Genomic DNA, 12,200 nt, shown 5'->3' on the forward strand with positions numbered 1-12,200 from the left:
GTTATAGCTGTACACAAAAGGAGACGACCACTACCGTTGTGAACGGCGGCGGTAGCTCACCTCATCTCCGTGGGGAGGGGGAGAAGCCCTCAACATGAAGAATAGGCTCCTTAAGAGCATCATGGCCATTGTTTCCACAGAAGAGCAGGTGGTGCGTGCAGTGGCATGTCCAGAATTGCATCCCAGTCCAACTACAAGGTGGGACAAAAAACAAAAACGTCACAAAAACCACCCAGCGCTGCCTCAGCACAATCTCCCTGTAATCGAAGTTTGCTTGGAGATGCAAAAACAGCGCCCTTTGAAATGTTGAGGTGGCGTCCCGCTGCTGGAGGGCCCACTGACTAGGCAGGGCAGCGGAAGGCCAGGAAACTTGCCGCGCAACCACGGATCATTCTGCCAGACGCCGGCATCTGCCTGTTCCAACCTGCAGACCGCACTGCCTCCTTCCTTGCCACTTGAGGGAGGCCATCGCCCGGGAGCTCGCCGCCCCCTCCACGTCGAATGTCAACTCTATTACGTAATATTGGGGAAGCAAATTTGATAAACACATCACTCATGGAGGATATCTGGGCTTTGTCTTGGAGAAAAGGACTTTGTTACCGCGTGGCATTTGTGTAGCGTGAGCTGAAAGATGGCGTAACCATAATACTTTGATTAAGGTGAGGATTTGTTAATTAAATCCGAAACAGTATGTGCCCTAGGCATCCCTAGGAGTAGGCGACAGCAGCGATAGCCAATGTATCGGCCCATATGGCAACAATGAAGCACCTGTCACCACCACGTGCGAATATTAACTGCACGAACTGCGGGGAAACAAACACCTATGCAGGTAAACCTATGCGGGCAATGCGGGTAAGAACTGATGATACGTTTGCTACAGAACTGCAACAAAGAACTTTCTGTGTGGTTGCAATACTACTGAGCTAACCCGACAAAGTTTTCTACATTTCTGCTCCTCCCATACAGCTACTAACAGAAGCTCCCTTCAAGGAGCTTGTGCAGTACGCCTCGAACAACAATAACTGCGCAATGTCACTTCAGAAGGCGAGAGACCTTGAAGGCATGAAGTAACAGTAAAGTGTGGCATGTGGAGCGATCTAAGTTGCGCGCAGCATCACATTTTGGAGACATCACGCTACAACAGAATTGATGATGGTTGCATTTTAATGGCGCAAGGCCAACTGGGGCAAAGAGCGCCAAAAAAAGATGGTTAGCTACCACAGAATAAAGTCAATACTAAAAGTGAATAGCACCAGAAGTAAAAACAAATAGACAATGAGGATGGCTGGTGTAGAGGGCCAGGTTGTGATTATGCATGATACGATATGAGGTTCAGAAATTTAACTTCTGATAGATAATTAAAAACACGTTTGATAGTAAACATTGGTTCATCGCCTAAGAAGTGCGATGGGTGGAGTGGGATTTGTTGTCTGTAGATTTCTGGAAAGTGTTTGCATCGTGTGGTGTGGAGTGCCTTGCATGTGATTAGTATGTGCACTACGGATAGGGCCTATGCCCTATGTGCACTACGGATAGTGGAAGTGGAGGATGCAGCATCGCTTCCACCAGACGAGGTTGCCCCCACAGCCGCTGCTGGCTCAGCGAGCGGTGCGAAGGCGGGTTGGGCTGCCTGAGGCAACCCAGGGGGGGGCGGGGGCGGGACCAAGTCCGACTCGCAGTACTGGGTCCCCGCAGAAACCAGACGCCGCTCCGCCCCCCGGCGAGCTGCGTCAGTGTACCTCCCCAGAGGGAAAGAGGCAAACCTCTTTCACGCCTCGGGGAAGGAGATGTTTTCAGTGACTTTGATGTTGATGATTTTCTTTTCTAGTTGAAACTTTTCACATTTTCAAGAGTAGGCGGCATGGGGTCCCTGGCAGTTGGCACAGGTGAGGGTTGATGATGGACAATTGTCCGATGGGTGATCATGCTGGGCGCACTTTGCGCAGGTCAGACGGCCACGGCAGGAGTTGGTTCCATGCCCGAACCGCTGGCGCTTAAAGCAGCGGCGCGGGTTCGGAATGTAAGGACGTATGGAGCATCGAATGAAGCCTGCATTTATATATTGTGGAAGTGCCGAGCGGTCAAAGGTCAGGATAATGTGTTTGGTAGGGATTATCTTGTCGTCCCTGCGCATCGTGATGCGCCGCACAGCTGTGACGCCCTGATCCTTTAAACCTTCGAGAAGGTCGGCATCTGTTTTCGTCAGGAGATCTGTCTCAGAAATCACACCCTGGGAGCTGTTTAGGCTCCTGTGGGGCGTGACCCTGATGTCCAGATCATGGATGCGGGTTTGTGCAAGAAGAGTGCGGGCTTGTTGTTCGGCATTGAGTTCTACCAGGATTTCTCTGGTCCTGAGCTTTTTAGCTTGATATTTGCCACCTATGGTGCTTTGCAGAAATTTAGAGATCAAGAATACGGACATGGAAGCGACAGGTCGTGCTGAGTCAGCTGACTCAATCACAAGAAAACGAGCATAGTTATTCATGGTTGTTGACAAGACAGTTGTTGAAAGAGGTGGGAACGAAACTTCGGTGCGGCCCCTTTTTGGGGGCCGATCACGTTTGGGGGGGGGTTTGGAAAATGCCATGTGATACATTGGAAAGCAGGGAGACGGGGGTACTTTCTTCTTTGACCTTACCCTGGTAGCCAAAGATGTCCTGGAGCTCCCTGCCTGGTGAACAGACAGGGAGCCCATCCGCCGGAGCTTGACCTGGGCTCCGACGGCCACCGTTCGTGGTTTCTAACCCTCCACCTATAAACCCATCGCCACGGTTGGATCCAGCGTATGTTTGGGATCTCGGGGTCCGCGGTATCGCCAGTACCGTCACCAAGATTGCTCGAGGTGCCCCGTGCGGGGTGCTACAACAGAATTAAGAAGACGACGAATTTCAGGGCACATGCAGAGAGCAGGAATTCCCACTTTTCCTGCATACCCACGCCTCATTACCAATGGCCAACAAAAATGCATTTTCCGGCTAATGAGAATTGAACAATAACATTCAGCCAGCTCGGCCACTTAATTCTCATCAGCTCGGACAATTGCATAGCTTGGCCATAGCACCAATGTGCAACCTTTTGACAGAGAAATTGACGCTTATTTTGGTCGTGGTTGAACTACTGCCAATTCTGTTTTCCTGTGTGCATTGCTTTGTGATTGCCCTTTGTTGTTTTTTGATTTTCTGTTTGCACTCCCTATTGTACTCCCTCCCTGTTATGACCCTCAAGCGAGGGTTGACAGTATTACAAAAAAAATTTAAAAATTCATTACCTAGATCTCTGCAAGTCCAATGGCAAAGAACCTCATAACAAATTGCTTAAATCAGCTGTATTACAGCTAGGTATGCGCACAGTGCCGGCCTAGGTTGAGGTAAAGTTGCAATATGAATGAACTGGCTCACACACATTGTTAGTTGTGTCGGTAACTACGCTGCACCCTCAACGACAGGTTATGGTGTGGTTAACTCTCAACCTGCGTGCATAAACAACCCAGTGGAATACGGAAATACGTCCTGGATTTTTGACTGCCCAAAAGCTGGCCAAGCGCCCGGACATTTTAAGGTCTCTCCAGTTTCATACAATTCCATTTGCACCAATTCCAGGATGCACCAATTCCAGGATGCACCAGTTTCAAGGGATGCAGCACCACCATCCGTGTTTATTCCAGTGCTGTACGCGCCCTCTGCACTTTCGTCCTCGTTTTGTCAAGGTTCAGTGCAAGCCTACCTCACCCCTATTTCACAATCACCTTGCACTTGCTCAAAAGGTGGTGCCAAAAAGCGACCTCAAAAATGTATGGGTACCGGCTACCATTTAGGGCGAGGGTATTTAGGAACCCAATTGTGAATGTTCCCATGACTGATCAGTTTGCCATTTCCGCTGTTCCTACGTTGCCCGACAGCGGATTTTAATCTGTTGTTGTATCCTGGCTGTTTTGCGGCTATGTTATCTGCCATGACGTTGCGATAGTGTGTATATTTAAAAGTGTGTTTTCTTTCTATTAAAATTAGTTGGATGTCAGCAATTGTTTGCAGTTCCTTCTGTTCTTGTCCCGGGTCCACTTATACAATGTGAAGCTCAAAACGTGACACTTGGCATAATGCCAAGTAAATGCCACCCAATGGCATAATACTTGGTAAATGCCACCCAACGGTGCGCACTGTTATTGAAGACGTGGAAAAAGAAGTCTACCTCTTTCCAAATCCAGATGGTTCGCCTATGCAGGATGGCAATGGCTACTTGTACGAGGCATTGGGTATATGATGCTGCATGCCGGCGATAAACACGTGGTAGCGGTCATGAGTGGCATTATTTGCGGCTGTAGACATGTCAGCCTTGCTGCGTTGATTTGTGTCTCAGTTTGTGGCTTTTCTAAGACATAGTGTTAGGCTGTATCGACCACACAAATGTTGGTCTGTACTTGTACAGATAGGCAGCATGTCAACGTTGCGATTTACGGCGGCGCACAGGGAAAATTTGCCCCCTCTGCACAACCACTAATTTGAGGCTGATGACAGGGTGCAAACAATTTCTGCGACCACAACACAAGTTCAGAACAGGTGGAGGTCACTTGACCGCTCATACAAGCTAAAAGACAAAAAAAAAAAAAACTCCGTTGTGTCCAATAAGAAAAAAGTGTTATTACTGAACACAATTTCAACTTGCAGCTGAAGATTCCCCAGAATCCCCAGCTTGCCACCAAAATGACCCTGAGATTCAAGCTTGCCACCAAAATGACTAGGGAATACCCCCCAAACAGTCAAGTGGAAGGTGGTTTAGGTAGAAACAAATAAGTACTTTATGTTTTCATTCGTTTTTTTTTTTGTTTTTTTTTTCCCCCTTTTTACGATTTTTCTTCTTTGCTGCTGGAGCGGCCTCCCCTGCCATTGAAAACACACATGATTCAGTGGACCCCCAGCTTGAGGGGCCTGCTCCATTTTTTCTTAGCGTTAAAAACGAAAAGTCATTGTTTCACACAAAAATTGGAAATTCTTCAGACTTATACCACTTCAAGAAAATCACTCTTTCCAGGCTAATGCATTTCACAGGCTGGAATATTACAATGACATGGTGTTTACCCTCCATCAAATGGCCGTTTATACCCCTGACACACGAGCTCCTAAAAGGCCTTTTAAGAGAAGGACTGCTACCGAAACGGCGTTCGCCTCGGTGACACACGACAAAGGAGAATCTCCTTCACGGAAGCGGGCATTTCCCGTAAGGGGTGTTCGCCCATCTCCTTTTCCGGCCGAAAAGGAGCAGCGGCGCAGCCTCGCAAGCAGGCGCTTGCAAACCATGAGCTTCTCAAAACTTAAAGAGGCCAAATGCGATTTCATAATACTTTCATATATTTTTAAAACTGCAATGAAATTAAATTGCACCAAAGAAGGCGAATCGTAATGCATTTTTTATACCCTTGTTCTCCCCCCATACGTCGGCGTTGTGCCACCATTGCCACTTGTTGCTACTCTCGCTACTTGCGCTTTTCCCGCCCTTTTTGGACTGTCACAGTGACGCTGAACTAACCACAACCGACTACGAACTGCGAGTGCCGCGGCGATATGGCAGATTTGCACAACCAAGAGCCGCCCATGAAAGGCGCAACGCGCAAGAAGCCCCGAGTACACTGGTCAGAGAGGGAGACCTGGGCCCTCATAAGATTGTGGGAGGACAATTTAGAGGAACTCCGTGCCCAAAAGCACAACGGAAATGTGTATGGAAGCATAGCTGCGCAGTTAACCGCTGCCGGAATTCCGCGCACCAAGGCCCAAGTGCACTCAAAAATTGAGAACTTGGGCCAAACGTTCAGGTGAGAAATGCATGGGCCACTTGAGGCTACTTTTCTTTTATACGCGTGTTGAAACTGCGTGAGACCAAAGTCGGTGCAGTGTGGTAAAGACGGGTAGTAATATTTTCGCAGAGCGAGAAAGAAAAATCAAGCGAAAAATACAATGGGTCTCACCTAATTTGATAAAACAAATACTGTTATTTTGTACGAGTGCGAACTCTTCACGGCTTAAAGATAAAGCCGATCAGTTTTTCATTATCGTGTGTGTGTGTGTGTGTGTATATAGCTGTGGGTTGACCCTTCAAAAATTCTGTGGGTAAAACTTTACTTGTGTCAGCACAGCAAAAAAAAGAAATCCCTTACGGGGGGCATAAGATGCACTGTACAGAAACAAGTCTAGGCGTGTGCTTATTAATGTTTGCTTTCATGTAATTTTTATGTGCTTAATTAATTGTATATGCAATATACAATAACATGCCAGATGGGAAAATACATGCTTTGACTGAACTATGAACACAAGCAATGATATTTAGCTACGATTTAAAATTAGTCGTGTTAAACATTACCTGTTTTTGCTAGCCCGAAAATTGTCAAATGTGTCCAAAAAGCTGCTGGTAATGTGATTTCTGGTTGGTGAATATTATATCCGTCTTAATATTTGTACATGCAGGAAGCTCCAGCGAGAGCTAACGACTGGCTCATCACCACCTGATTGGCCCTTTTTTGAGGACATAAGAAGGTTTTTGGGCTCACTGCCAATGAATGACCCGACACTCATGGAGGAGAGTGGAGCAGAACCCGGCGGCACAGTTGAAGAGGCAGGAGACTTTGTTGTTCTTGTTCACCTTAATACATGTGATGCACTTACGATTGGCTATGTTGTTGAGTTGTTCAAAGGTAAATGTAATTAGTAATAAATAACACCACACGACTACAAGTAGAATGTATAAAGGTGGCTTCTGCTGAAGAATTTGTACAAATTATTCATCAAACTTTTGACAGTTAATAATGTGCACTGAAGTTCCTTCCATGAATGGCAGTATGATTTCTTCACGTAGATCTTAGGCTTGCGCCAGGGTTGTGCTTTTGTGCAATAATCACCCGTGCTCCAGCATGTGCAAAGTAGGAAACTTCCAGTCTGATTTATTATGTTGTTGCAGATCATCGCAGAGATGACTAATCCATGGGAGGAAGCGACGCCGTTGCCAAGCTCCTCAGCTGCGAGCAGCCAAGACAGCTGCTTCACACTGACAGATGGCGAGGATCTTGAGAGTTGTGCAGCCGCAGCAGGTGGGCAGCAAACACCAGAGGCCCGCTTCCACAGCGGTGGTCGACTGGAGCAGCGGGCACCCCAGCAGCGCTCGCGCAAGCGGAAAAAAGCAGGGACGGAGTTTCAGCAAGCCCTGTTGCAGCAGCAGCAGGCCATGATGAGCCAACTAGATGCAGCGCATGAGGAGGAAATGGACCTGCGCCGGCAGCATCTGAAGGTACAGGAGAAGCTGGTCGATGCCATGACCAGGTTCTTTAATAAAAAAAACTGAACAAGGAAAAAGCCTTAACGTGGTGTTCTTCGAGCATTTTCGGCTTGCTTATCGCATGTTCAGTTCCTTTGCCTGCAATAGTCTGCAAGTGCTGATCGAACGGCTGCAGCCGTTCCAACTTGAGCTTGCGTCGTGCGTGAAGGCAGGATGCAGCATGCTCGAATAACTAAACGGGCATTCTCGACATCACATTCCATGCGCTTCATGGTGAACCGGAACCTTGCTTTAAGCCTTCCAAAGGCATTTTCCACAATTCTTCTCGCTTTTGAGAGGTTGTAATTGGATGCTCTCTGTTCCTCGCTGAGCAATCCACTGTGCCCGAACGGCTTCATGAGGTTTGGTGTTAGTGGGAATGCCTGGTCACATAAAATGACTGGTGGATCACCACAACTCTAGAAATGTGAAGTGTTTGTTTGTGCCCTGACGTGTGCACATCTTTTGTCGCCTGCGGGGTGCATGTTAGTTACAGGTGTTGTAGTGACGTGGCGTGAACGCATTCCATTTTCTTTCTGAACTGAAAATGAATCCTCTTCTTGGGGTACCTCGGGCCAGCATTAGTCACACACCAAATATAAAAGGTGTGCTGAATAGACATGGGGGCCCTCATGGTAATAATACATGAACCAGTACGGGCTATAACCAGGCAGCAATCAGTATAAAATGCTGCCTTGACGAATAGTGGCAAACGTTAGCAAGCCGTTTGGTCGGTGGCTTCCATGGTTTGGGCATCTCCGCTATGTCAATACGGAGAGCACTGACTCGTATCACAGCAGCTCCCGCTGAATGGGAGAACAGTCTCCAAGCAGTGATGGTCAGCTAGCTGCAATACGGTCTGCTAGACCTGACCATATTGCACATTAATAGAGAGTTTTAGTACAGCATACTTACAAGCGTTACCATACACGTAACATAAGCAAAAAGGGAATGCAGAGGCGCGATACGTGAAACAAGTTTTAGTAAAGGGGAACGGAAAAATTCCGCAAATGCTCGTTAAATATTGTGGCGCCATCTGCGAGAAAAAGGCGAGAGCGTCACACATGCACCCTGGATGGCTACTTGAAAGCATTAGACACCAAGCCAATCCAAAGATTTGCCCTGACGCTGCACACGAAGGACCCTCAGCGCACGATTTACACTGCCCGAAACGGCACCCTCAACATCCAGGGTCTGCCAGTTTCAACGTTCTGGAGGCAGTTTTGCTTCAAAAAAGTCAACTTTGGAGTGTTGGTGCAGACCATCGAGGTGCCTGACATAGTTGCAAGTGCCAAGGGTGCGTGTACCGCTGGTGCTGAAGCCCTGTGTATGTGCTTGGGGTGCTTTGCATATCCCAACAGGCTGTGTGACCTGTAAGAGTACCTTGGATGGCATTACTGGGTGATATCCAGCATAACCAACAAGGTAATGTTGCGTCTGGTGTGGCTTAATGTGGCGCAACTAAAGGACATGAGTGAGGCAAACTGGGCATCACATCTTTTTCATTTTGTGTTTATCGATCGCTAGACGTCAACTCTCTCGCCCGCTTCAGGGTTCACTTGGTGCAAAAGGTGAACCTACCGGTACGATGCGTAACAAGCTGACCAAACAGGCGATTGGTCAGCTTCACAATTCCCTGGTTACTGTGTCAACTGATGTGTGCTCTGCAAAGCCTCCTTTCTGCTTAACTTGCTTACTGTCAAATATGAGATGCCTTCACGACATTCTAAATGCAATGCTTCGAGCTTCCCAGTAGCCGAGCTGAATGCAAAGACAGAACGGCGAATCAAGCTTAACTCTACATTGTGTACATTTTCTTGCAGGCAGACCACAGCAAAGGTGCCCCCACTGTCAAACTGCTGGGCGTTCATAGATGGAACAGCGCGCCTTGTATGCTGACCAACACAGGACCAGTGCCTCTATTTTTCTGGCAACAGGAGGATCCATGCCCTCAAATACCAGTCCCTGATGTGACCAAATGGGCTCATATGCCAGCTTGATGGCCTCTACCCGGGCAGCAGACACGATGCCAGCGAGCTGTAAACAGCATTTGCGTTCAAAAGCAGTTCTAGTGTTTTATTGCTGCTGTGAAATTTCAGTAAGCTAGCCTATTTATTATGTATATAGATGTTTGTGCTTTGCAATCACCAGTAACCCAGAACAAGAACCTAATAATCACACACACACACCCTTTAAAGCTTGGCAGCCTAAAAGTCAGTACAAGGCAACCAGCGAGCTTAGGAATTTGTAGGCTTGACTTTGGACTGCAGACTTGCATCGCAGCTGAGGTTCCCAGAGACTTGAGTACTCAAGTCTTGTTGAAGCTAGCTTCCAGCCAGCAGTAACTGTCAACGAATGCATGAGAGCTAGACAAAGCACTGGTGGCAGATTTACAAATCTAGTTACTTTCATGTTCCAAGCCATTAAAAAAATTTCAAAGAGCTATGGTAACACAATGCGCCTTACCATGTTATATTTTAAGGTTGTAGCACCCAGATTTGACGGTCGTTGCGTTTGAGTCTAGCGCGCCGATCTGGGCAGTTGAGAGTTACTTTGTTACGTGTTTAACAATGACCACGTCGTGTTCAAGCTTGTGGTCGTCAGAGTAGCATCCGTAAAATGACTGGAATGACTGTGCATTGTATTCAATGCAATATCGGCACAGCAGCAGTCATGCTATCTCAATGCGGGCTGTCATCGAGTGTGAAATCGCAACACCTCAGACTACACAAGCAGATCATGACGTCGGCTTGCCTCTACAGCTTCGAGAAACTGCACTGAAGCCAGTGCATGTCATTAGGCAATGAAAGCTTGACCACACTGCGAGCATAGCGAGTGCTATGGTGCACTAATTCCCACCTGTAACCAGCACTACAGGCCGGAATAAATTTTACATAGCTCAAATGGTGTGCTAATGTTGTCAAGCTTTCGCCGCATCTGCTTGTGGGTTAAGGGTCCACGTTAGATTTCAAAACGAGAGCAATGTGCCGAGACTCTCGCCGTTGCAATCAATGCTGCGCCTGTCACGTAGTGTTGATAGCATTCCTCAACACACCGCATCTGATTTGTTCACTTTTGAAATGTTTTCCAGACTGCATATCGCCGATAGAACATGGACAACCGGTGAAGTGCAAACACTGCAACTGTGTATTGAGGCCTCGATACACGGACCTCCTAAAGCACGCCGACCCTATTAAGAAGCACAAGGACTACATTGCGCCCGCCCCACAGCAGCTCAAGCAGTTCTTGGCTCCGGATAGTAATCAAATTATGACCGAGCAAGGCAGGAACTTCAAATTGCATCGTACACCGCGACACACGCAACTCAAAGAACGATCAATGAGTTTGTTAAAATTCTGCAAAAAGAATTTGACGGGAAATTTCAGATGCACCGTACCAACTGCACACCTGTCATCAAGAATGTGTTAAAACCACGCTTCAAGCGCAAGCTGGATAAAATGTAGAAGGAAGGCTTGGAGTACTACTCACAGCTAGATGAGACAGCTGTGCTTTTCTGTTCACTTTCTAAACTCCGAAACAAACTGCAACCTAGTCACGTTCCTGAGCTTGAAAGAGGTATCGAATGAAACCGCAGAAGTGACGCATCAGTGCGCCATAGATGCATTATCTGATCCCGACGTGGGCGTTAAAGAAGGCGTTGGAATAGCGACAGATGGTGCAAACTCGATGTGCAGAGAGCAGAACTCTGTGGAGCCGGCCTGGGGATGGAAATCCACATCTGATTCCAGTAAGGTGCATGTTCCACTTTAGGACCTCCTTGCCACCAAGTTGATAAAAACAATGGCTTCAGCTCTGCAGTACATGGTCTGAGAATCGCACAATTACTTTGCTCACAGCTCCACCAGGCTGGCTGACTTGGAGCAATTGTACACATGCATGCTGGAAAACCATGAATGCACTCAACTCTTGTCTCTGTCTCCAACAAGGTGGTTGGCCATGTATGATTGCATCAAAATAATTTTGGGTCAATCTGAAAGCCTGCAGAAGTTTTCTCGAAGCATCAAGAGCCCCAACTGCACCACACGTGTTCTTCGGGACATGTACAGTGACGCGCACAACCACATCTACTTGATTTTCCTTGCAGCAGGGCTTCACAAGGTGAAATGAGTGAATCTGCTGTGAATTTTAGAGCCGGACATCCCAACCCCTCATCCATCCAACCCCTCATTCTACCCCTCATCCCCTTTAAAGCCACTTAAGTCGCTAGGTGCGTGCAATCACTTGACTAGTGGCGTCGTTCACTGGGTACAGCTGAAGCAAGTCGGCGACGGCGACGTCGTGCGTGAAGAGGTAAGCACTCTCTCTCTCTCTCTCCGCCTCCACCAAGCCAAACATGTGGCACGGTGCGACACAAAACGCCAGCAGCTCAAATTCAGTGGCGAGGTCCTTTGCAGTGGAGGCCAAGACACACTGCTGTTCAGCCCGTGATTGGGCCGGAATATCTTGTGTGTGGTGTTCTCTACGTTCGTCATTATGAGCACAAAAAAAGAAGCGGCAAGGTTCAACACTGATGAACTACATCAACAAGCTTTCGAAGATAAGCTTTCTAGATTTGTGCAATTTCCCTTAAGTGCGAGAACATAATAGAACGCGTATACAATGCATCAGCATTTCTTATGCCGAGTTTGCTTCCGGAATTAACAGACAGTTTAGGTTTTAGACGTATAATTTGAGGAGGAATTGAGCAGCTTACTTGTTACTTACGAACGGTAATATTTTTTAGCATGCAGTGCCTGGGCGGTCGTACGAAGAGGACGAGACGGGTGCTAATCCGACAGCTGCGGTAGTCCACGACGAGAAAGTCGCTGGATCGTTGTCTTTAGAAAGACTTCCTGAGAAGCTGAATGAAACGCCTAAAGAAAAGGATATTGGAATATACG

The 12,200-nt window shown here is 47.5% G+C and overlaps 1 protein-coding gene across 4 annotated transcripts in view; it reads right to left on the reverse strand.

The window, feature by feature from the left end:
* The window catches only part of LOC144169120 (uncharacterized), a 69,997-nt gene that overhangs the window by 11,154 nt on the left and 46,643 nt on the right, over window positions 1-12,200 (reverse strand). For 3 of the 4 annotated variants that reach the window (XM_077698147.1, XM_077698146.1, XM_077698145.1), the window contains one exon: window positions 61-191. In XM_077698147.1, the coding sequence (XP_077554273.1) occupies window positions 61-191 (131 nt within the window). Of the gene's footprint in view, window positions 1-60; window positions 3,590-12,200 lie in introns of those variants that run through there. The other variant, XM_077698148.1, reaches the window with a different exon arrangement.

Source organism: Haemaphysalis longicornis, unplaced genomic scaffold (genome assembly GCF_048455015.1).
Source record: "Haemaphysalis longicornis isolate Haplotype H1 unplaced genomic scaffold, Haemaphysalis longicornis Haplotype H1 scaffold_2, whole genome shotgun sequence".
NCBI classification, from domain to species: domain Eukaryota; kingdom Metazoa; phylum Arthropoda; class Arachnida; order Ixodida; family Ixodidae; genus Haemaphysalis; species Haemaphysalis longicornis.